Raw genomic sequence first — 27,049 nt, 5'->3', positions numbered from 1 at the left:
CACTGTGACACAGGAGGTGCGGAATCCTTCAATGAAATCCGGTATGTGCTGTACTTCTTAGTGGATACACCTGCCATCACCGTCCTTCCCTCGACAAGCGCCGTACATCGCCTGTGTCCTCCTGACATCGCTGCGTGGACGTCTCACACTGTGCATACCCTTCATTTGCTTTTTCCATCTCGGCGTAGCTTTGTGAGCGTTGTAGCGCATAAACAAAAATTAAGTAAAGTTGTGACCCTTGTTATGAATAAAAATAATCATTGCATGAGGTTGAACGCTGCATAGAATGATATTAAAAACAGTTGTTCGAACTGCCGTTAGAATTCATCTTGACCGTTCGTTCGCATCACCATCGTCATCGCAAGACCACCACCACCACTATCATCATCATCATCATCATCATCATCATCATCATCATCATCTTTTATGTCCACTTCAGGACGGAGGCCTTTCCCTGCGATCTCCAATTACCCCTGTCCTGCGCCAACCGATTCCAACTAGCGCCCGCGAATTTCTTAATTTCATCACCCCACCTAGTCGTCTGCCGTCCTCGACTGCGCTTTCCTTCTCTTGGCACCCATTCTGTAACCCTAATGGTCCATCGCTTATCTAACCTACGCATTACATAGCCTGCCCAGCTCCCTTTTTTTTTTCTTAATGTCAATTAGAATCACCTTGCTTGGGATCAATACATTTTTTTTTCCAATAGCAAGCAGCACCTGAACCCAATAACTGGACTGTTCAGGTGGATTACTTGAAAAGGCGAACATTAATAGCACGAGAAACGAAATGTCTAAATAGCTAACTAACATATTCACTAAATAACTTTTTAGTAAATATACTATAGTAAAAAACTATAGGACACATGTTTAAATTGAGAAATTGAAGCCAAGCAATAGTGATGTCTGCAAGCAGACATGCCATCACTATTGCTTACCAGACACTGCTTAGCAGATCAATGCTCAGCAGATGTGACATCCGAAAATGTCTCCTGTTTAGCAGTTGGGGACGACTTTCACTGGAATGTAAATGCATTTTTAGCACTCTCTCTCTTACGCCAATAATTTACCAGTTTAAGTTTAAACGTAATCGCTTGAGAAATAACGAAAACACTCTGCCAGCTATTGTCAATATTTTATACCTTCTAAGAACAGTTGTACACCGCAATCATAGACTATATAGTTCATTTAACAGAGTTACTGCGAACAGCAGCCTAAAACTTGCAATAATATAGCAGACCATAGGGATATAGTCACGAGCCCGGTACTCGAAAAACGTTCAACTACAACCCAGTTTCACAGAATTGTTGGAATATTAAAGACAGTCCTGCAGACGGGCCCTTCAGCCTTATTTTCCTCTAATATTAGTCGCTTTGTTTAAGCTTCTGGGATTGCACCATCTTCTGCTTTGAACTTGAAGAGCACGCATCCACTACCAGGCTGTTCATCGCTATCTCACACTCACCCTGCCAGAGCCCATTCCCTTCAACTGCTTCGCTTCCTTCTGTGCCATCCCGGGAAACCGGTGCGGTGTCATATGTGCGCCTAACCTACATAGTTCACTGCGCAGGTTATTAAATTAAATTCTGGGGTTTGCGTGCCAAAACGATATGCTTATGAGGCGCACAGTAGGGGCTTCCGGATTAATTTTACTACCCAAGGTTCTATTAAGTGCACCCAATGCACGGTGCACGGGTGTTTTTGCATTTTGCCCCCATCGCAATGCGGCTGCCGCGGCAAAGATTTCATCCCGCGCACTCGGTATTAGTAGCGCAACATCAAAGCCCCTACGCCACCACGGCGGGTGCGCAGGTTATGCTGAATAATACCTTGTTGAGACCAACCGACTGACCTGCCGACCGGAGCAGACCCGACCCGACCCAACTCGAACAAATTGAAATGAGTCGAACCGACTCGATTCGACTCGACTTGACTCGACCTGACCCAACCGAACACGCTCAGCCTACTTTCTAGTTCACAGCTGCTGTCCGCAGTAAGAGACAACTAGGCTATTGTCATAGTGATCCATGCAGAGGCATATTTTTCGTTTTTTGTGTTTACCTGTTCCGCTCCTGAAATAGCGCACGACCAAAGTTTCATTGCCCTTGCTGCTAAAATGGGCGCTACGGAGGGCGGCTGAATTGTTTGCGGATACAGTGGTGTCCACGTAGGCGAATCGGCCAGGATTACCCGCACCTAAAGGAGAGATAAACAACATCATCTACAAATTTCATAATTTCAAAGCACCAACTAATTGGGCTGCCATCCTCGACTGAATTTACTTTCCCTTGGAACCCTTCCTGTTACTATAATAGGCAACCTGTTATCTGCTTTACTGCATTGTGCATAAATATGACATAACTTCTGTAGCATTATATTATTGCATTACATAGTTATCGTTTTTTGCTAATGATATTGTGAGCTACTGCCTTCAGTGAATGCTGTAAACCGGCATTCTTGTTAGCAACCTTATATTACTACTTATTTTCATCACTATATTTTTGTGTCGCTACTACTATCGAATGGTAAATATTACCAAGTGATATTGCTCACGGACTCCAACATATGTATATTATACGTCATAATGAAGAGGTAAGTGTTTCTGTGCAAAGCAACAAAAACATTGGTTGTAAGCGAATGCTTGCTGCTCGGCGGCTGCCTTACCGGAAGAAATCATATTGTAGGTTTGGGCACCCGGTTGTCTTCTGAGCGCACGACCACTGCCCACAATCCACCGAAAGTCCGAGTCGGAGTTACTGACGTATCCGCAAAGGTCTCGGTCAAAATCACAGTCAGCCACATGGACAGGTGGGGCCAAGTCAAGGAGCACATTGTCAACAGCAATCACAGCGTTCACGTTGGAACGTGGGTTAAACTTGCCTTCTATCACCACCTGCAATGGGAAGATGCGATAAATCATCTGCAAGACGATCTTGTATATCTTCTGTACTCATCACCATCTTCAGCAAAAGGTATCGTGCCGTATGCAAACCCTCGCAAAGCCAGGTGTAGTTGCTTATACGTTAAACAGTACGGAAGACTGGGAGGAGAGCAGACGATACATGCGCCAGTATCGTCATCTTGCCAGGTCTCACGCCTTGTTCCAAATATGAACCACAGTGGCATACGGTACCAGCTTAAGTCAGCACTTCACCGCAAACAAAGACACCACTGCAGTAAGTGTAAAACAGTTGCGCTTAACATACTTCCGTCCAGAAGCTGTGCCACATCGTCAGCTCTCTTTTGAAGGGATTTGACCAGTCTGTAACACAATTTTCTGAAAGCCGTTTTTGTAGAACAGTTTATACGTATATATAGAAGAATTGTTAAAATGGTTGTGATTCTGTAAAACTTTCTTATGTGGAGGCACTACTGCCATTCGTCTACACAAATTTCTATGGCGATGCTTTATATTGCATGGAAACACGGCAACGCGTAAAACGGCATTTCGCTCATGGACGAGTAGTCAGTAACAATTCTAGACTATAGAACAATTATAGACTTATCCGCGGCACCTTCCAGAAGCGAACTTCAGCGTTACAAATGCAACAGCCCCTACTTTTGGCGGCTGAAGTAGTTCCGCAAGGACATCCCACCACTCTCTACACTGTTTTTACCTTAAAGTCCACGGTTTGATCAGGAATCTCCGCGCGAGCCAAGGACCATGTGTCAGGCTCGGCAGCATTCGGCAGCGTCCAGATCTTAGCGAGTTGCAAGCCTACTTTGTCGACCAGGTAGACCTCGAGGATTCCATTTCCTGTTATGTTTCTGTAGTACCACAGCTCGACGGTGCGAGGTTGGTCCTGGACAGGCCATAGCACGCTGCTCAGGGAGGCGTGGTTGGCAGCGCCCTTGGACCACGCCAGCTGAAGGAAGCCAGCTGCACACGAAGGTGGTTGTCACTGGTCAGTGGAGCCTAACAGAGCCCCGTAAAGCCTTTCGTTGAAGCAGCCGTTTATTCCTGTACACGATGCTTTCATTTCATTTCACGTTATTGACCTCAAAGGTATCAAGGTACATTACTTGATGTGTGGGTTTCCTGTAAATAGAGACGACACGTACCGCATACAAGGCGCACTTCATGTACTAAAAGCGTACCTGTGAAAGTAAATAGAGAGATGAGCAATACTACGTGCGCTAAACCAAAACATTTGTTACAGTCAGATTATATCCGCAATACGTGAAACGTAAAGGTGACTTACAAAGTTTAATCTCTGAGCAAAAAAAAAAAATGAAAAAGAAAGGAAAATAAAGGTATCATAGGGTAAGTAATCTGCATTATATTTTCCCTCCGATTAGAAAAGTCGATGCAAGAATGTGGTGTGCATATTTTATAAGATATACATGCTTGATAATAAATATAGATATGACATAAATATCTGGTCATAATATATAGTCATATTCATGAAAGCGTAAGTCTGGCAGCCTTTCGGCCGACATTTAGAGGGCAAAGGTGGGTACGCTTCTTCAGTTCACTCCCGCTGGTAAACGAGGAGAAATCTGAATAAGCGAAGCGAATCGGGTAGGTTTAGGCAGCTTCTGTTGCATCGATGAGGTTTCGATGCGGATCACATGTGGGGCGGCAGCGTACTGTAATTTCTGACGCGCGAACGTTGTGTAGGCTCGTAGCCTCAGTTGTACAGGCGTCAGTATCAGTGTCTTACGCCTTTCCCCCTTCTACTTTCGGCGGTAGCGATCTTGTTGGATGGTATACTATCGTGGACACGGAGAAAACGTGTCCAAGGTGAAGAGTTAAACAAAAGTCAAGACGACGGCAGCTTGAGGAAGAAATAATTGGCAACAAGAAGCAAATAAAGACTGCGCACGTAAGCCACTGGTCTCGAGTTCGCCTTCCGAACCCCGATGATTACTTTATCTACTGCGACGTTTGCTTTCTGAGGAACCCTGATTCCTTTCGTAGCGGTCTTCTAAGGGTGGGTGGATGACAAGATTTTCTTTTCATGAGCATAAGTGCGTCCTACGCAGCACAACGGACTAAGCCTATCAAGCCCGAAAAAGCATTGCATAACTATTCCATAGTCCTTTTAAGGCTCTAAATATGTGCATGCTTTGTATGCTTATAAACACGCAATTATGGGGTGGCTGTTTACGTAGAGTCAGCGCAGCATTAGGTACGCATGAAGAGGACTTATGTGCGTGTGTGTGTGTGGGTGTAAGAGGGCGGGTACCTATGTGTGGGAGAGTGCATGCTTGTGTGCGTGCTTCATCACTGTACTATACATGCGAAAACGGAGAATGGCGCGTGTCCTTTGGTGTATAGCATAATAATTGCGTGCACCCATGCACACAGAACTCTGTTTCATTAACTTGACAACATTACTTCCACCTTGCTTATCATTTTTAATTTGACACTGGCAGCTGAGGATGCATGTTTCAGTGATAGAGTACTTTTGCATGCAAAAATATATAGAAAGCAAATGAAAAACAAACTACGCTCTTTACATAAAAGATATGCAACATGAAAAATAATGAAATAGGCAAGTCTTGCGCAAACTAAAGCAGGAGAACGCAGCTTCATTTTGTAGCCTGTTGCCAAGACCATTCTACCTAAGCTGTGTCGATGTTTCCCGAAAAAGCTGTCATCAATCAAAAAGCGAAAAACGAGGTCTAGCCAATCATTTATTTATTGTTTGTTTATGACTACCAAGCTACCCTGATATTTGTGTTTTGATTTCAGCTGAACATTTAAAAAACTGAAGCAAATGCTAGCAGGAAATAAAAAGAAATTATGGCTCGGAAAGTCAAATAGCTAAGCGACCTCCTTGCAAATGCAGAGGGCCTGAAGGTGTAGAAGACGGCTCAAAGGCCGAAGGTACACAGGCATTTCTTAAGTACCACGGCTCACACGCACAGACATCCTGAGCAATTCGAAGTAGCTGGTGACGTAATAAACGAAACTGCAACAGCCCCGTTTCCTCACATGTATCTGCGATCGATAACCGAAGCACTAATGAGAAGGCATCGCAAGTATTCCACTTACCGGAGTTGGTCGGTCCTGAGCGCAGGCTGGCGCTTGCCATGTCACCTCTCATGCCTGTCAAGACGTGCGTCCAGCCTTTGTTGTGCCAGTAGCATGTGTTGTGCTCGAAGTCGCACAGCCCTGCTCAGGGTATAAGAAAAGGGCGCCGAACACGTGTGCCGGCTGAGACTCAGTTCAGCGGTGCGTGGCAGGTGTGCCACATTTAAAATGGGGATAGTGACCAACCTTGGCCGTCATCATTGTCCATGCAGACGCCGGGCGTCACGTGGATATTGCTCAGGGCGATGTCCCCCCGCTCGCACTTATCGCTGGATACGGAAAACTCGAGCTGGAGTGGAATCAGAATGGCAAAGGCAGAGCCAGTGGTTGAGATGCCAGTGCGTAATTGCGCCGCAAATATCACGCTTTTCATCACGTGCGCGTGCAATCCCTCTAAACAAGCTACATACCTATTTCAGGACAAGAGAATGAACTGAAAACTACGTGATAACCTTACGAAGTCAACAGTTAATGAAGCTAGGGAGAGCATATAGGAGGAAATTATTTATCCTGCCACCTTCGCTAATTATATGCCTGTCAACAGGATTGGTCGGCATTTGCTTTTACGAAGAGTTTTACAGTGTAAGAAACCTCTTGTGAATATGATCCCGTCGTTTTCAGGAGGATGCGCTTCGCATGAAGCGACGAAAATTAATTGCGGCAGCAGTTAAAAGGGCTGGTTGTTTTGAAGATCGCATTTGTGTAGATGACCACGTGTATACGAAAAACGTGTACTTTTTTCGTTAGTCCAGCGTGACTGGGCTGCACAACATACGGCCCACAAGCGAAGTAGACCACGGCCGAATGCATTACATTACAAGACGTTTGAGGATAGCAACCAGTGCGATCACACCAAACATAGACTTCCTTTCCGCAAGCGAAACGTGCAATATTTTACACTAAAGTGGGGCCCGTGTGACTCTGGGAGAACTTGGTTTTGGCCATCGCTGGTTTTGAGTTGTGCAGCCTAGGCACCCTGGTGCGTTAAAAACGAAGCGATTAACAGACAGATGGACCTGAGCTGCACATATTTATCTCATCCATGTTTGATACTCTTTCACAAGTTTACTTGCGTTTATAACCAGCTAGATGTCATTTATGTCACCGTATATCAAAGCACGTTAGACATACAAGAAGAGGCAAGCGTAAAGCGTTTGCTGAAGAGTGTGCTTAATTTACCGTTCTATTCTAAGAACTGCAAAACATTAAGCAGCCCCGAACATATAGATTGAATTACTTGGGTGTTAGATCATAAGCAGCCAACGAACACTGACACCAAGGACAACACAGGGGAAATTACTTGTGCTTAATGAATGAAATAAAGAAACAATAAATTAACGGAAATGAAAGTGGATGAAAAAACAACTTGCCGCCAGTGGATGAAAAAAACAACTTGATCCAGGTGGGGAACGATCCCAAAACCTTCGCATGCGAAGATTGTGAGATCGTTCCCCACCTGCGGCAAGTTGTTTTTTCATCCACTTTCATTTCCATTAGTTTATCGTTTCTTTATTTCATTTATTAAGCACAAGTAATTTCCCCTATGTTGTCCTTGGTGTGAGCTTTTGTTGGCTTCTGATGATACGACTGATAAAAATCAGGCCCCTTGGTTAACCACCTTTCTTGTGTATTAGATGGCATGCGAATGAAATGGAATTGCAATCAGCTTAATTTGTTCTTTTTCTGTGTGCGTGTGCGTGTCATTTACAGAATGACGATTGTGCACGTATAACGCAGCACCTGTGTCATCCCCTTTCGCTTATGCTAAAAGGTCGGAAAGCGTGGGATCCACCAGCTTATGTGGTGCTACCAGCAAATTCGCATCTATTCAAGTTCTGTTAGTAGTACCTTCACGGGTGAGAATAAGATTTTAGAGGAGTGGCATTACTTTGCTTGTGCAAAGCCAGGGCCACCAGTGAAGTAATGCCACTCCTGCCCTCTGCACGACTCGCTGTAGTTCCTGTATTGCGACTATTAGAGTTAAAGCAGTCGTGCAGAGCATGTCAGATATGTATGCTATACTCATCACATCGACCGCGAGATGGAAGATTCCTTTCGCATCATGGTATGTGTGCAGCAACCACACTTGAGAATCGCTTTAACTGCTTTAACTCTAATAGTCGCAGTACAGGAATCACAGCGAGCCGTGCAGAGGGCGTGTATCTTCAATCTGAACCTCATTCGCGACCAAAGTGTTTGATGACGAAAAAATGGCGCAGAAAAAGGGACAGAAAAAAGAGAACAGGACAAGGGTCTGGCTTCTTTTGTCCCATTTTTCGCTCTGTTTTTCCGTCATCGAGCCGTATTTTAACTAGCTGAGGTTCAAACCGTCAAAGGCTCGCGCTATCACAATGTAGCTACAAAGACCAATCTCGAGTTTCTTCTTTTCTTGTTTTACTTCATATTTATGAGTTAGCATATGAGACGGAAAAAGACAAAACAAATAACTAATGACTTTTCGCCAGAACTGTGATGACGTCGGATCGTCGAAACTTTCCCTTGAGTCTGTTGCAGACGTTGCATTCTGTAGGTCTCCACATTTCAGCCGTGATTAGAGCATGCATGGCCGACGTACAGCGTGAAACAGGCGAAGGCATGCCGCAATTACGCCCGAAATACGTTGCAGTGGTTACCGCATGAGCTTACGTATATGTGCATATGTATAGTGGCTTTCGCCGATAAAATGCCTGGGTCACCAAACTGTGGAGGTGGCCTGTAGAGGTAGTGGCTGTGTGCTCTGTTTATTGAGGTCGGCCAGCCATGGTGCCACTGTTTTCTGCAGCGGCAGGCTGACGTCACCTCCCAGGCCGTGCGCGTTAGCGTGTGGAGCTATGGAGGCACGCGTGCTCTCGTCTTACACGAGAATACGATCATCGCTCAGTTCGAGGGCATTGCTCACCGTGGTCGCGTGTGCTGAGAAGCGTATGGTGCGGGCCACGTGGTACCAGCTGTCCGCAACGGTGCCCCCGTACGCCCGGAACAGCTCGTGGGTCTTGCTCTGCGTCGACGCGTGGTCCTGACGGGTGCGCAGCGAGAGGCTTAGCTCCCGCTTTCCGGGACCAAACATGTGGAAGGAAAAGTGTGCGCACACGGCCGTCTGTTGCAGAGGTACGATAGGCGAGCTAAGTGATGCGGACACCGCGGCGCCTGATGAGTGAAGCTTGCTGCAGCTCAGGTAGATGAAATCGTCTGCGCAGAAAAACGGGGCAGCGTTTAAACGGGGATGCATATCTGCCGTTATCGCTGCATCGCTGCAACGCCAGGAAAGACTGCTTTCGGTGTCCTGAGTTGCGCTGGGCTGGGCCGTTTGACCAAACATAGAGATTTTTTTTCTAAGGTAATGGAACGGTCTCCTCTTATACGGAAGCTTGAGATATTTCCTATGGGATACTAATTATGGACAGTCGCTACTGTAAAAAGGAAAAAAAGAAAACAAATGGGTGTTTTGCTCAAGTATGGTGACTAGATTTTGGAATTGTTTCACTAATATGCAGGGAGCAGCAGACGGCGCCACATCACATCACCAAAAGCTCCGGCATACCACGTAATAAAAAACGCCACGGAATCACTGAAATAACAGCCACCCTCTTTGTCCTTGACCGTTTATCACGCATTTTTACCTAATATGAAGAGAGAACGCCACTCGCGCCAGTAATGTGAACAATGTATTGAAGCAAGTAATGTCGCGGTTGTTCCACAATTTCACTGACAACGATATCCTTTCAACATTGGTTAAACACTTACACGTTAATCCCTTTGGGTTAAGGTATACAACGATCACACAGTTCGAAGCAGCCTTAAAGCGGGGAAGTAGCTTACTGGGTTTCCCGTTTGGCGAGGCAGCTGGAGCCAATGCATATCTTGGTGGAAAACGGCTTCCCAGTTTCCAAGTTCCCACAATTTCGTCCGGACGACTCCAGGAACATCTGCTCGGTGTGTTCCACGCGCACTCGAGTATGACGTACGCTGCATGTACGAGAAAACAAAGTGTATGGTTAGCAGTGCAGCTACGAAATCCCTCTTCCTCTACAAATGTATTTCATTTCACTGCCATCAAGTGTGGAAGCGTTACCCAGGAGAATGGGACGAAGCTCGCGCAAACTAAAGTGCAGTGTGCGTTCGCAAATAAGTTTTACAAAACGATAAAAGGAAAGCTACAGAGGCTATGCACACGACAGTTCTGCAGCTGTTCTGTTCGGCGAGACTGATACCTATCGCGAGCCATACAGTGCAGTAAATAACACATAGTTATTAATTTTTTACTTATTCATACTTGTCAGCCCTTGCGGGCTATAACAGGAGTGGATAGCGTACATAAACAAAAAGAGTGCATTTGCAAGAAAAAAAAAAGGCATTACTGATACATCAAAATCGAGAGATTAAACAACGAAGAGCTTGCGTAAGGGTAAACCAAAGAAAAATAAGTCACACTCAACATGATAACCGTATTATGACAGAGCATCAAGGGACACAAGGCGATTTGGTTTTTCTAAAATTTACTGGCAGAATTTGATGTGGCCAACCGAGTCCGGTAAAGTATGCCAATGTTTAATGGCCCGCTGAAAGAAACTGTACTTCATATATATATATATATATATATATATATATATATATATATATATATATATATATATATATATATTATGGCGGAAAAGCTAAGAGGTCGGCCTGCATCAAAGTTCTGACCGGCTATAAGCAGTAAGGGCTACGGGGGAAAGGGTATGTACATACGGTGTCGGTGTCAGATGGTTTGGTCAGTTTTAATTTGAAAATGCTTATCTTACTTTTTACTTGATTGTGGATTACTCAGAAGAAAAATTTTAGTCCCTCATATTTGGTTCGTTTTTCTAGCTATGGGAGGTCAGCGAGTTGACATAGTCCAGTCGAGAGTAACAACGACGATATTTATTAAATATAAACCTGGAAGCAACGCTGGACTTTTTCAAGTTTTAGGTGGTTTGTTTGGGTATAGAGATCCCATACAATTCCGGCGTATTCAATGATGGAACTTAGGAAGATTTTATATGCTACAAATCTAATTTCTGGTGAGGTGCAATGCAAGTTTCGCCGTAGTCCCCACATACTCGTAGAATTTGTTGGTTTTTGAACAGATTCTTTCTATATGAAGATTGCAGTGTGAGTCGGATGTGAATATGAGGCCCGATTATTTATGTTGTATCGCACCATGCCTTAATTTTTTGTAATTTGAGATTAGGTTCCGCCTGATCGTTCGGTGATTCTATAGTCCTTGTATATTATGCAGTCGTCTGCGAACGTTCTTGTTTGAGCAGTAGTATCTACAGGCAAATAATTCATGAAGACCAGAAAAAAGAGGGGCCCTAAGACGCTTCCCTGGGGTACTAAATAAATTAGATTGTTGACGTCCCAATTGTACATACTGCTCTCTTTGTGCAAGATAGGAATCGAACCACCGTGTAAGAGCGGGGTTTTTGAAGGTAACATTGATTTCAAGCTATAGATTTGTATGAGACGCCTTATAGAAAGTCTTTGCAAAGTCCAAGAATATTATATAAGTTTACCACGGGCATTAGTTATGCTAGAAACGTCATGTGCAAGTTCACTAAGCTGTGTAACGGTATATAGACCGTTCCTGAAATAATTTTCGTCTGGAAAAATTAAATTATGTTCTATAAATGTCTGCCAATAAGTATTTTGATACAACGTGCTCAGGTAGTTTAGAACAAGTGCTTAATAATAATAATAATAATATTTGGGGTTTTACGTGCCAAAACCACTTTCTGATTATGAGGCACGCCGTAGTGGAGGACTCCGGAAATTTTGACCACCTGGGGTTCTTTAACGTGCACCTAAATCTAAGCACACGGGTGTTTTCGCATTTCGCCCCCATCGAAATGCGGCCGCCGTGGCCGGGATGCGATCCCGCGACCTCGTGCTCAGCAGCCCAACACCATAGCCACTGAGCAACCACGGCGGGTAGAACAAGTGCTTGCCAGTGATATAGGTCGGTAGTTGCTAGCATCGGTAGTGGGGCCACCTTTATGTATGGGCACAATTTTTGCGCGCTTACAAGCAGAGCGAAGCGAGCGATTACTAATTGATGATTTAAAAATTATTCTCAAATACTTCGATGCCCACTCGGCATACTTCTACAGGAAATCGTAAGGAATTTGGTCAGGTCCAGGGCGCTTTTTAATGTGAACGTAAAGCAGAAGTTTCAGGATGCCCTCTTCAGTAATCGTTATAACCTGAATAGGAAGCCTGTCTGAATAATCAGCCAAGTTAGGCAAGGTACCATCATCAAACATAAAAAGCTCAAGAGAAAAAAAAAGAATTGAAAGCCTCTGCGAGCTCTTAGCTACATTCGTGGGCATGCGCACTAAACAACTTGGCTTGTGGATTCAGGTACCTTCAAAACTTGTCCAGGACATATTTGAGAAATTGCTTCAACTTTAGATTGTAGAAATTAACTTTAAAAGTATTTGCACTATGTCTGAGGGCTTTACTTAAACGTTGTATGCATCTTCTTTTTTTTTTTCAGAGCTTGGACTCAGCGTGCATGCCCTCCGTTTCCATTGAGCTGCCTTTTAACGTGTACTAACTCGTGAGTTATCTATGAGTTTCTTTTTCTTGCATTTTTATAACGCTTAGGGATGAATTTTCGTGAGCAGAATGCTACCATATCTTGAAAAAATTGCCACAGTTATTCAGTACTGCTACATGATCTGTACATATCCAGAAACGAATAATAAGACTGCTATAAGTCGTCCAATATAGCTAGATCATTTGTGGCTTTGAAGTTTGGAATCTTAATTTTATCGTGCTGGTGTGAAACATTGGGAGACAAATCTGAAGACATTATAACCATTTTATGATCAGATAGGCCTTCATAAATTTCACAGTTGAAGAACGACGATAAGTAACCAGACGAGAATATTAAATCAATGACTGAGAAAGCAGTTGGACTCGCACGAGTGCAAGCTGAGACGATTGAGTCAAACTATAGTAGAATGCATGTTCCAGCACTTGATCACAATTTGTAACTTCAGTGCCGTCTGAAGAGCGCGTCGACCAATTAATTCATAGGAGATTAAAGTATCCTAATAAGATGATATAGTCTTCCTACTGCAGGTGCGATTCCATAAAGCTTCTTAGGTTTTCAAGCATATTTACTGGGAAGTTTGGTGGTCTATACATGCCACCGATAAATATTGTTCGACTGTTTAGATGGGTTTTAATCCAAAGAGCTTCGACATCGGTAACAGGCAGAATAATACTGATAGATACATGGTTCTTAATTAAAAGGGCATAACCACCTTCTCTAGTTTCATAGTGTTTTCTTAGTGTTTTATACCAAGGAGGCGTAACCTTAGCATCTAAGATATCTTTCTTTAACCATGTCTCGGTAAGTACCATAACATCAGAATAACGTTCTAGTACTACAGCCTCAACATGATCAATTTTATTTAAAATGTTTGACATTTATGTTTATTGTCTTCAACTGGGAAGAAGCACAGTGATGAAGTCAATCGTTACCTGTTTCAGGAGGCAATTTGCATTTGTAGCGCTTATTAGTAGCCTCATTTCAACCACAGACCACAACATTCATTTTTATTTTGTCCAGCATAAGTTTCACTTTTGCCCACTTTTTCTCTATTCAACACTAAACTCCCACAAGTGTTTGCGAGTCTCAACAATTCGCTTTGAAAATCGTCAATACACTGATTTCTAACCTCGAAGTTTAAACAGCTTCCGAAGATTTTCGTTTTATACCTGAAATCTGAAACACTGATGATGATGGGGCGATCTTTACGCTCTTGCCGCTTTCATAATCAATGGACCCATTCAATTGAATCAATGTTCAGTTCCAGGACTGCATTTAGGAGACCGTCGTCGACTTTCTTTCGTAATACACCTTCTGTTTCGTGCGCATTTTCTCTTATCCCTATGATGACGAGATTGTTGCATCGACAACGGTTTTCTAGATCATCAATTTGTTTGATGAGAGCAATCTTGTCAGTGTTCGATTTACTATCAAAATCATCAACCCTTTGACTAACGGTTTGCCATTATATTCTTAATTAGAGTATATAGATGCACTTGTATTACTATATTACAAGTTTCAAGGCGATAATTATCTGAGATCAGTCCATTTTATAAGATTCGGCTAACGAATACCCGTGGTTAGAAGTAGCAGGCGTCAAAATTGATACTCGCGCTTTCGCTTCCAAAAAGAGGAAAGGCGTAAGGGAAAGAAAGAGATCAGCAGTATACTGAAAAGAATATAACCCAGTTAGCGAATCACAGCTAGTATGAACAAAGAGAGATAGGAAAATTGATTATAGCGACTGATTTTACCTGCTTTTCCGGTTGTGGCCTCTGCTGGCATAGTTGAGCAATCATCGTTGATGTAGATGCCGATATCATCCAACGCTATGTAGCCGTCACGGCTTTGCAACACAGCAGCTTCGAACGTCACCTACAGCCACAGGGCAGTGGTATGATCAGTTACTCATCCAGAATGTCCTGTTTGTGCATAAAGCGAATATTAAGATGGAGAAAAAAAAAACGGGGGGAATTGGTGGCATATGTCGCGCCAGGTCCTGTTCGTTTGCACACATGACATTCTACCACGCCTCTTTATCCTCTTTGCTTCAGGTTTTGAAAACATCGATTGAGCCCAGCAGCGTGAACATTACAAAGTAAAAAAAAAGTTTGTGTGTGTGTGTGTAGTGGGGGGAGGGAGGGAGGAATCTGCGCAACATTCAGAGGTTACGTATCACAGACAGCGGACACCCGATGATTATTGCAAAAAAGAACTTGTTATTGGGCAAATAGCTACAGTTTTTTGTACAGTTTTTCTAACGGCGCGAAGGCGACACGAAAGCTCACACCCACAAACAACGTGCTTGTGTGTGTGTTATCAGGTCCCTTAAGCTCTCTAGTTAGACTACCTTTACAAGGACCCGCCGTCTTTGCTTAGTGGCTTTGGTGTTGCGCTTCCAAGCACGAAGTCGCGAGATCAAATCCTAGCCGCGGCGGCCACATTTCGATGGGGGCGAAATGCATGAACACCCGTGGGGGGGCACTTAGATTTATATGCACGTTAAAGAACCCCAAGTGGTCAAAATTGAACAAGAGTCCGCCACTACTCTGCGCCTCTTAACCGGATCGTGGTTTTGGCACGTAAAACCTCATTTAATTTTTAACCTTCACAAGGACATCAAAAGTGCTTTCGGACCGTATTTGTTTCTATTACGTCTAATTCGTTTCTTAGAAGGTGCAGGTGATTAAATAGCTGACGGAAACTGTATTTTCCATTATATTTGATACCGTACGATGTTGCAACAATATTCAATAAGTCACATCATCAGTAAGTCCCTTCCAAGAAGAAACGAACACTTAAAAACCAAAATGCGTCAGATGCAGAGGGTTGCGTAAATGAATTACACAAAGGTTTTTGCTCATACAAACAATTGCGCCATAATCGACAGTAGTCGCACACTATCCCACGCGAGACACCTGATATTTTCGAGCATGCGCAAACGTTGTAAAGGCGACAGCGACACTTCATGAAGGTGCTGACACATTTTTCGCGTTTTGCGTTATCGATTCTGTCTGACAAACGTCGGCTGAAACGTGAAATGGAGCAAGAGAAAAAGAGATAAAAGTGGGGGCGACGTGTTCCTGCTACGTAGCTTGTTGCTAAAGGTACTGCTGTTGCGAAACTCCGCATCTGGATCCTGACTGCTGCCAATGTCACAGACAATGGGGGACGTGCAGATGCAGTCGAACGTTCCAGTTTGTTTTGACTCGCTCGCGTTTCATTTTACGCAGACAGTACTAGAGGACGAGCACTAAGCAGTGTAACGTGTGCAACAACCCCCCCTCAAAAACGAAGCTTTTTTTTTTCCTTTTTTATTATTGACATAAAAAGAAATAGTGGAGTCACCGCAAGCTGGCGACGATTACTCTTTTTCATTTCGTTAAAATGATGATAAAAATAAAGTAAAGACAAAATATATAAATTGTTGCACTGATTAATACTTAAGTAAAACATAAGAAGGTGCAGCGACGCAAGCGTGGAAGTCTTCCAGAATAAAATTCAGATTGGCACAAAGTCCGCCGATGTCAGAGGTACACAAGTATAGGTTTCACGCCAGACGCACAATGGGACGCCATTACACACTGCTGTGCAGCCGTGTGTCAAAGAAGCGCCTTCCATTTTGAGCTACACAGCCTCAGCATTGCATGCAGAAACCATAATTCACGTGGCGCAGTAATGAAAATAGCTCTTCACGATTTCTGTCTTTCACTGAGATACCATAAGGTGCGATAAGCACACTCATGAGTGAGCAAAGAATCGTCGTGCACTAACCCTGTGCTGTCGAGGAATCTTGACTCGGCCGAGTTGCCATGCAGTGACGTTTCCCTCTTTGTGGAACCACAGTTCTTCGTACTGAGGATTCGAGTGAGGCGTGTTTCGATGTACAGTAACCTTGAACTGCGAGATATAAAAGCGTGGAGTGTTGATTGGGACAGAGGTAAATAATTAGACGAAAGAACTCATATATTAAGTCCCGAAATTGAAGAGACATCTGATAAGGCATCAAAGGGTTTCAAAAATATAAATCTTGAAATCCTCACAAAGGTGCGTAAGGAACACTGGTCTTAATTTCAATGCCACATTATATTTACGAAGGGCACATCCGTACATTCGTAAAATAAATAGTCGCACAAGTGTAACTATTCGAATACATGACTGTATGCACTATAGATCCTAATGGCACCTGTTATAAGTGTAGGTAGCATTATATAGCTCCATGTCATAAATACAATCAGTTTGTGTCACTAATGTAGGCAAGATTTTTTCAAATACTGATTACCGTATACCGAGTTACCTATGTTCATTGGAACAAATGTACCCAAGATCTCCTGTGGTAGATATGGCAATTCCATCTCATCAGCTGAAATACTTGAAGAAACGGGAATTATATGCGAGACAAATAATTAACAAAATTTAACTAATTACCAATTTGAATAATCACTCTAGTGCACACGTCCCCATTGCTGAACAGAAGGCGAGCATTAACGAAGTAATACAGGGTGTTTCAGCGAACACTTTCAAATTTTTTAAAAACTTGCCTGTGGCAGATAGCACAATTCCAGTCCATGAGCTGGTCTACTCGAAGTGATCGAACATTATTTGCAAAAAAAAATTGAAATGCATAATCAACCGATTAACAAAAATTCATTAATGAAGTTTTTAAGTAATTATGGCACACATTTACAAATTCTAGCGGCTGAGACTGCAAGGAACATCCACTTGAAAATAATTGTCTGGGTCACACTATTTACGAGATATGCGCCGTCAAACTTGCGGTAAAAATGCACTGTCGTTCCACTCACTTTCTTAACAAAACGCCGTTTTATGCATTGAAGCACAAAAGTAACTGGTACGAAAATCCATTTCTCCGCAAAGTTCACGAATAAATATCTCGAAACCGGTGTCATCATGAGAATTCGTTCCAAGTGGATCCCTCTCGCGAACTCCGCGGCTAGAATTGTAAATTGCAATACGTGCCATAAGATAATAAGTTAAAAATGTAATTAGTCCGTTTCTATTAATTAGTCGAATATGCATTTCATTTTTTGTGCAAGTAATGCCCGCCTCTTCGAGAAGAGCAGCTCATGGACTAAAACTGTGCTATTGCCACAGGCAATTTTTTAAAAAATTTGAAAGTGTTCTCTGAAACTCCCGTTATACATTTAGCAACAATCCCGTGCTAAGCACCAGTTTTGGTAAATACGCCTTCGATATCTGTGACTAAATGCATTGATGTTTAGGTTGAAGCTTCACACTTTGGCCGGGGAACTCTTCGTCAATTAGATTGAGCGAGAAAGCAGGGCATGGTCACCGTAATCAGGCGTGACCTCCCCACTCACGTCTCTATTCACTAATGCAATCGTCTTGGGCCGCTATACTAGCTCTCCCTGGCCTGAATCTAGCAACATCGATGATACGCGACTAGCGTTGATTTCTTCAAAATATGTTTTTGTGTTCACCACCTGCCTTTGTACCGCCGTAGTGATTCGAAGTGAGAACTCGGGAATTCCGGAATCAAGCACCAGGATTGGTATGAATTTGCTCCCACAAACAATTCTAGCATAAGAGGCTTTTGTGAATACGGGTCCAGGCCGGTATAATTTAAGGCTTCCTTCCACTCGATTCTGTTACTTTCTTATCATCCATGGTTGACGCCTCGCCGATTCCGTTGATAACCTGGGCAGAGTGGCGCTTGGACCATTGACGAAGCGGCGAAAGGAAGAATAGCCATTGGAATAGGATGCTTACATTATAACCTAACGATGACGCCTTTCCAGGCGAGAGTGTAGCAAGTAACATCTCGCCTGGCGTGCTTCTTGTTGCAGTCATGCTTTTTTGCGTTGTCTGGTGATGCTGACATTCTCTTTAATTGCCACGCGATGAGCTCAACTTCGGCTGTGTTTCCTCCACTTTGTCGGCTTTTCGACAAAGGAAACGCTGCGTTGGAATTTGACCCCATGACCTTGTTAACACAGGTATGTGCTGTGGCAGGCGATAAGTTAATCAGCGTGAGTGCAATAAACCGGGCCGAGAAAAAAGCGTTTCTATTTAGCTGATGCATAAAACAAGCCCACTGATAGAAAACGCGTTCGAGGCACACTTCTCGACCCCTGATGCGTGACGTAACAAGCCGTTTTCTCCAACGGCGCCATTACAATTTTAGCGGTACGGTTTCCATCTCATTGTAGTAATACAGTTTTCATCTATCCCATATTAAACAGGTTGTGGCGTTCCTCTGCCATTTCTTTCTTTCTTCAAGTGTATCTTTTCGAGCTTAAAAAAGTATGTTTGGGAAGAAGCGGCAAATGTTTAGTGAAGGGTAATTGTTTCTTTTCCGGTTTTAATAGTATACGGAATCCTATACTAACGACAAACGTTGACCTTACATGTAGATTCACTCTGTGTTACAATACGTGCTATATGCAGTATGCGGAGGCCATATTTCGCAATACACAAACTTTAGCAAGACAAAAATGTCAGAAAGGTATAAGAAACCACATTATTCTGTTGAAATAAAAAAAAATTAAGAGCACCTAGTCATCTTCACTACGCTGCCGTCACCAAATTGTAGAAGCTATCCATCATTCTTTCAACGAAAGGCCACCGGCGATTGTTAGCGTGCCTACGTGCGTCTTACCGTGATCTGGGCTCCTTGAGAACCGTGGACCGTGTACCAGAAGTCCATGCACTGTGCTCCCGGCGTGTTCAGGTCCACGACTTCGCTCTGCAGCTCAGCGGTGCCCGCCTGTTGCATTTCACGGCCGCTGACGAGCATGAATGAGCCTGGCACAAGGTTGTTGCAAAGACAAAAAAGTTCCACAATTAGTCATTGTACTGCGCTAGACCTCACCATCTAGCGGTTGACGGTTCTGGATATGCCGGGGAGAAATGGCGTTACAATTCCTAGAATCAAGAAATTAATGAAGAACAGATTCTATTATTTTGCGACATTTTGCTATGTAAGCTCAGCGTGTATATCAAGTTCTATAGTAACCAGAATTTATTGAGTGTATAGTGACGACTGTTTGATTTTGTCAAATGCATTTTGATATGATTGCAATAGAAATTATATGGACAGTCTAGGCGCATTCTTGTGGTCGGTGTCGCCGTCGCCGTGATGTTCCGCATAAAGTGCAAGGGCGATAACATCGTCGTCGTGCGCCGTATATGATGTATGTGCGAGTGAAATCGCGCGAGGGGAGCCGACGATCGCGGCTCAATCTGGCGCGCGCGAGCGAGGACAGTGGAGAGCAAACGCGCCGTTCTCCATCCCGTGAAAGGCCGTGCGGAGATGTAAAGAGGGAAGGGGGGGGGCGTTGGGCTCCGGCAGCAACTGCGTATTTCGCGACCGGGCGCAAGGGGAATTGGCGTTCGCGGCTCAATTAGGCAAAGGGAGGATAGCGGGGAGACAGCGCGGAGGAAGGGGGATGGTTTCTACTCCGCCAGCAACTGCGTACCTTGCGTAACCTTGCGCGGTCGCGCGCGCCCTATCTTGACAGCGATCTGCTGACGGCTCATACCTTTGTGCGTGCTGTGTTTCCGCCGCTCGGTTCGCGTTGAAGCGATAGGCAGCACGAAGGTCACTTCGCTCGCTGCTGCTGCCGCGCTTGCTCACGTCAGCGTTTTGACAGCGAGTGTCCGCGGCCATCGCGTGTGATGTGTTCATGTTGCCTCTGTGTACTGAGAGCATGCTTGGTAATGCAGTAAGTAAATGAATGTTTCCAAGTTTATACAGCCAACAAAACTACTATCTTTACTTCGTATTCTTGTCTTTGCTATCGCAATCGATGCTTCGCCTTTCGGGCGAGACTGCGACTTTTTTCGTTTAATCGCATCATCATACGACTCTGTGTTCAAAAAATCCTTAACACTACCTTCAAACGAAGTTCCACGTCGCAGGATGAAGTTATGTGGTAGTGTCTGTGTTAGTAAGTAAAGATTCATTTTATTTTGTTATGCCCTATAGACCGCCGTAAATAAACGATGCAGCAACTCCGGAACCGCTTAACAGCAATTCTATGCTGCATGCAGCGGGGAGGCATCCCTGCAACGCTCAAGATAAGGATGTTGCAAATGTCCTGCCCCCCCCCCCTTTTTTTACAGCGAAGCTGTATAGCTCCACCTCCCAATGGGTATGTCGTGTCCGTAGGTAAAATCTCGGCAGGCGCGCGCCGCGTGCGCCGCTGGGTTCCTTGCGGCACCAGCAGATGGTGCTCGGATCTGCGACAGCGGCGGCGTCAGCCGTGCGGGGGAAAGAAACGAAAAGAACCAGAAAGCTCAAAAGATACTGATGGGCTAGTTGGTGAGCCATGATATTGAAGCAGCGCAATTACATCTGACACGTACACGTACACATAGAAAGGACATACACAGGCGCCGGACTGCAAAGCTCGCCTTCGCGCATAGCGTTCACCGTAAGCACTTCCCGGCAAAGGTTACGGTCGCATAAACTGCAGTTGCCTGGAAGCGGTAACTGTAGCATACGAAGCAGGGAGTGACGTAACCACACTTTCGTATGTAAAAAACAAACCCACCTAGCAACTGATTTGTGTTGTGACAGCGCTATTGGAAGGCCACGTACTAGTGAGGCCTCCTGAAGAGCAGCGTGCATACGAGGTGCTGTAAAAGTGTGGTTTAAGTTCATTTCTCTTCTCTCTCGTCCACTCTTTGTAGGGGCGCGAAGTAGCGGCGCAAGCCAAGTCGCCGGTCGTTGAAACGTTTTAGGCTGATAATTATGTAAAGTGCATGTGAATGTCACCATGTTAATAATTTCAAGCTGTGTCGCAATGGGTAATCGTTCTGGTTGTGGTTTACAGCTTCACTGTCCGGCCAGCTTCACAGCGTGAACTGGAAACGAATTTTTTATATACGTGAGTGAGAAACAACGAGGAATAGTACGTCTGTGCGCTTCTTTTCTCGAACGAGATTATGTCAGGCAAACAAGATTTATAAATATACTCCTCATCATACGCTAACTCCGTCGTTATGACTGAGTTTTGTCGGCAGCTTAACAAAACTTAGATTTGGGTGAGTTGGTTTAGCTTCATCTTGGGTAGACAGCGCAAGACATACACGGATAAGAGCTGAGGAAGTCAGCGCCTGTCCCCTCACTTCCTTGGCTCTTGTCCGTGTCTGTGTCGCACAGTTTACGAAAAATTTATCGACAGCCCTAATTAGACATAATTCAGGGTTACTTAATTTAAAGCTATGGACTGAGTAATTATCAGTATCAATATTTCATAATTCCGAAATTTATGTACCAAATTAAAGCACATGTGTCTATCGTGGATTTTCTATTTAGGTGGCATGAAAATATTTGAAGTTGCAGCTTGCAGTTGAGGACAGCCATTCTCTGGGGTTATTCCATTTTGCTAAATTTTTGTGTATCTATTGCACCTCAAGATATTCGCCTTCATCTTTCATTTCTCGAGTTTGTGTTCTTTCTTGTCTGAAAAAAAAAACATTTCAATTGCAGCTAAAATTACATGTATGTGAGGTAAGCGCATCCAAATTAAGTGTCCGACCATTTCTAACTCCCTGGTGAAATCTGAAGATTTACGAAAAAATAAAATGGGTGTCTAGTGCGAAAAAAAATTACTTTATATCCGCACGTTTTCTCATTGTGCGTACTTCGACATAAAAGAATAACCGCCTCGCATATTATAATGTTGTAAAATGGTTGTGCACTTCAATGGATGCAGACACCCAAACCTTTTGGGGTTGCCAGTCTCGTTGGACCTCTCATTTATCCCATTCAATCTATCTCCCCTTTCAGTGTCGTTCGAAAACCCGCCTGCAGAGCCCTGTTTACTAAGTTCGAGGTGTGACACGCCCACATATTATTGTTGGACAACTACACGTGGCCTCAGAATCCGACATACTTTTATTTATTAAGAGGGCGACGAAGTACTTAAAATAACACTATTACTTTTAAAGGAATTCGAATGAAATTTCAACAGTTAATGTACTTTTACCAGCTGATTTTAACAATGCAATTATTTTTTTCTATGATAAATATTCTTTATAATATCCAAAACAGGATGTTGTTTGTTTAGGGCCAAATACGCAACTTACACGGTAAAGTACAGCGCACGGAATCGATTGTGAATGTTCATTCGTAAGCTAAAAGTCGTTGTTTTAGGTTATTTTGAAGCGAAGTTCTAGGTTGTCAAACAGTCTTCAAGAATGGCCACCTTGATACTTGTCTAGCTTTATGGTGGGCATTTTCTATGGCTAAGTTTGATTGACTGATTTGACTCAGTGATTTATAGTTTGAATGATTAATTCGCCCGTGCCGAGTTACGAGCTCAAAACCACTTTGTCGCGAAATCGCGAGAGCCTGCTGTAGAAGCGGTTAATAACTAGTCCTTCCTCCGCGTTATTTCAAAATGAGGAAGTCCGAATGCCTTGGCGAAAGAGTGATGTCAACAGGAGACGATAGTATAACCTTCGCGAGCGCGACTGTATCCAGGGGCATCATAACGTAAAGCTATTACAAACTTTTTTATTCCAATTCTGCAGTCAGCTCTCCACGATTGGTAAAACAATTTTCTGGCCACCCCCACTTGGCCTGTCTGTCACGCGACGTCATAAAAACCGCGAATATCTGATATGATGTGTGCATACTGGTTATGCATCATTAGACCGAACGAGAGAACAAGGGCCCTATGACGTAAACTATTCCAATATGTTTTGATTCCAATCTCCTGACATCAAATTTGCGTAACCGCCGACGCAAGTATCGGGCGGACACCTGCAGGGTTGTCAGAACAGACCAATCAAACGCTCTCCTCGTTCTTAGGAGGTCACATTCGTTTGATTGAAAAATGAATAGCAATGCCTACACTGAGCGCCTTGTCTTGTCGAATTGGCTCAGAAGAGGCGAGGAGCACGCTCAAGTGGAGAGAGATTCGATGGGGCTGAAAATCGATAACCGGATGAAGAGGGTGGTGCTGGCGTCTGCGATTGGTCCGCTTTCCCTTGCTTAGCTTGCGATAGCTGGTCGAAAATCGCGGCGGCATGCAACGGAAGCTTAAGAATGACGCTAAAACGGATCCTCAGTGAAGAAGAGTTGGCAGAACGATGTCGTAAACGTGCCGAAAGTGCTCGAAAACGTTACAGGGCCACGTTAAAAGTTTTATTACACGCAAATAAACCCATGCTTTCCGCATGTACGAGTAGCCATTGCCTGAGCGATCGGCGGCAGTCATCTTTTATTCCTTTAGGAACGGGGCAGCCTGTGGGCACTCAGAAGAAAACTCAGTTTTGTTCGGCATATTAGTGCATCTTTAACGCGTACGCGTCACTTTAACTTGGCGAGTTCTTGCGGTTTTGTGACGTCGTGTGAGAGGCAGGTGCGGTGGGTTCAGTCCGAAAACTTTTGACCAATAGCCGAAGGCTAATGGCGAAAAGGCGTCGAATCATAAATAATTATTGTTGTTTTTGTTCGGTCAAATCATGCATAATCAGTGTGTACGCGTCATATCAGATTTGGAGCTATCGCGGTTTTCGTGGCGCCGCGTGACAGACAGGTGAAGTGGGGCTGCTCCAAAAACGTTTTTGACCAATTGCAAAGAGCTGGGGCGCTATAACGTAAAACTATTCCAAACTTTTCTATTCCAATTCTGCTATCAGCCCTTCACGATTGGTCAAAAGCTGTTTTCGACCACCCCCACTTCACCTGTCCGTCACGCGACGTCACGAAAACCGCGATAGCTCCCCATCTGATATGATGTGTACACACTCATTATGCATGATTTGACAGAAAAAAGAAAAACAGTTATTTCTGATTCGACCCCTTTCCGCAATTACCCTTGGCTATTGGTAAAAAGTTTTCGGGCTGCACCCACTTCACCTGCCTGTCACGCGACGTCACAAAACAGCAAGAACTCACCGTGTCAAAGTGACGTGTACACGATAGAGATGCATTAATATGCCGAACAAAACTGAATTTTCTTCGGAATAGCCGCAGACTGCCCCGTTCCAAAAGGAATAGAAGATGGCTGCCGCCGATCGCTCAGACGCTGGCTACTCGCACCTGCTGGAGAGCATGGGTGTATTTGCGTTTAATAAAACTTCTTGCGTGGCCGTGTAACGTTTTCGAGCACTTTCGGCACGTTTACCCCCTCATTCTGCCAACTCTTCTTTGCCGAGGGTCCGTTTTAGCGTCATTCTTGAGCTTCCGTTGCATGCCGCCGCGATTTTCGACCAGCCACCACAAGCTAAGTAAGGGAAAGCCGACAAATCGTAGACGCCGGCGCCACCCTCTTCATCCGGTTATCGACTTTCAGTGCAGTGGCTCGGCCCCATCGAATCCCTCTCCACTTGAGCGTTCTCCTCGCCTCCTGTCAGCCAATTAGATACGACAAGCCGCTCAGTGTAGGCAATGTTATTCGTTTTTCAAGCAAACAAAAGTGACCTCCTATGAACGAGGAGAGCGTTCGATTGGTATGTTCAGACAACCTTGCGGGTGACCGCCCGGTGTTGGCGTTGGTGGTTACGCAAATTTGACGTCAGAAGATTGGAATAGAAACATATTGGAATAGTTTTACGTTATATGGCCCCTGATTGCAGAATTGGAATAGAAAACTTTGGAATAGTTCTACGTTATAGCGCCCCAATAATTATTTCTGATTCGACGCCTTTTTCGTCATTAGCCCTCTGCTGTTTATCAAGCGTTGTCGGGCTGAGCCTAACTCGCTTGTCTGTCACGCGATGTTAAAAAATCGCTAGAACTCACCGCGTCAACGTGATGTGTACGCGTTAAAGACGCATTAATATGCCGAACAAAAGTGAAATTTTTTTTTCTGAATAGCCGGAGATTGCCCGATTCCGAAAGGAATAGAAGATGACTGCCCGTCCATCGCTCTGGCACTATAGCTACTCGGAGCTGCCGGGGAGCATTGATTTATTTGCGTATTAAAAGCTTTTTGCATGGCAGTATAACCTTATCGAGCACTTTCGGCGCGTATGCTACATCACTCTGCCAACTCTTCTTTGCTGAGGATCCGTTGTGGGGGAATTTTTAACGTTTCGTTGCACGCCTCCGTGGCAAGCTAAGTAAGGGGAAGTGGACCAATCGCAGATGCCGTCATCGCCCTATTCATCTGGTTATCTACTTTCCCTGCGCTGGCTCGGCCCCATCGAATCCCTCTCCGCTTGAGCGTGTTCCTCGCCTCTTCTCAGCCAATTAAATAAGAAAAACTCTGCTCGATGTAGAGATTGCTACTCACTTTGAAAGCTAAAAAAGCGACCTCCAATAACAGAGGAGCGCGTTTGATTGGGCTTTTCAAAAAACACAGCGGGTTGCGTAAATTTTACGTCAGGAGATTGGGATAACAACAGATCGGAATAGTTTTGCGTTATAGGGCCCCTGAGTTGCGGAACAAACAGCTGGCTTTCAGGAGGCAAAGTACCTAAAGTCTTTCTAATGGAGGCGGTGCGTGAGCAGCGCACTTTGAGCGCACACAATTATAAGTAGGGGGGTAAATTCAAACCGTGATTGTTTTTAGGCACAACCGCGTTAATGAACGACAAAAAGATGAACCAAGGGGCCTGATCTTTGTCCGTCACGACGGTATATTGCCATCAGATAGTGAAGCCAAGGAAAGTATACAGGGAGCTATTTCTTGTTTTAATTGAAATGTATAAATGAAATGGTAAGAGGAAATCAAAGTGGACGAAAAAAATAATTTGCCGCGGGTGGAAGCTGAACCTACATCTTCCCCATTATTGAAAATTAGAAGATGGAATATAGACCCAGAAAATTCTAGGCTTCATCGGTGAAATTTGAACACGTGGCCCGAAGTTAGCAAATAAAGGCGTCATTAGGAACACATTTTCATTTTCTGAAGTGACTGCTGAAAGTGTCGCCAGTATATCTGCCACGGCATCAGAATCCAGACATTTGCGAGGCTCATATTTTCCTTGTATTCTCGCAAAATAAATTGCGCAGTACTAAACGGTTGAAGCAAAACTGCAACGTACAGTGTGATTTCTATTAGACGTTTAAGTAGTTTCACCGATAAGAGAGTATACTGAAAAAGAAGTGAGTACCGTCATCGGACGACAGAGTGTGGTCTAGAGACGGTTGCGGGACGTCAGTGTTGAGGTGTCCACCACGCAGGAGCCACTCCCAGGTTCTCCGCTTCCTTATCGCGTTCGTCCACGTACAGGGGCCTCGCTCGAAATCGCAGCTTAGTCCCCTCTCTGCGCACCAGGAGAAGAAGCCGTTGCACGTATGCCGACAGCACGAATCATCCGAAAGACCAATGAAGGCACAGTATATGGTTAGAGCTGTAAAGACGTCGTTAATAAATATATTTAAAGAAAAGACACGTATCTTGCGCCAATCTTGAAGTCATGACCGCCAGAAGTAGTTAAAATGAAAGTTGTGGTAAGGCGTCTTTAGAAACTGCGTATGCT

The 27,049-nt window shown here is 44.2% G+C and overlaps 1 protein-coding gene across 1 annotated transcript; it reads right to left on the bottom strand.

Moving 5' to 3' along the window:
- Positions 1-257: 257 nt before the first annotated feature.
- LOC142560426 (apical endosomal glycoprotein-like) lies at positions 258-18,271 on the bottom strand. The gene is made up of 10 exons (XM_075672571.1): positions 18,257-18,271; positions 16,397-16,522; positions 14,377-14,497; positions 8,939-9,228; positions 6,226-6,328; positions 6,001-6,120; positions 3,617-3,879; positions 2,664-2,892; positions 2,061-2,195; positions 258-277 (listed from the first exon to the last, which is right to left on the bottom strand). Exons 1-10 carry the CDS (start codon positions 18,269-18,271, stop codon positions 258-260), a joined length of 1,422 nt encoding a protein of 473 aa, XP_075528686.1.
- Positions 18,272-27,049: the final 8,778 nt, after the last annotated feature.

This window comes from Dermacentor variabilis, chromosome 1, assembly GCF_050947875.1.
Source record: "Dermacentor variabilis isolate Ectoservices chromosome 1, ASM5094787v1, whole genome shotgun sequence".
Classification (NCBI taxonomy): domain Eukaryota; kingdom Metazoa; phylum Arthropoda; class Arachnida; order Ixodida; family Ixodidae; genus Dermacentor; species Dermacentor variabilis.
Note: the sequence above shows the minus strand (reverse complement) of the source record. Positions and strands in the feature narration are given on the sequence as shown.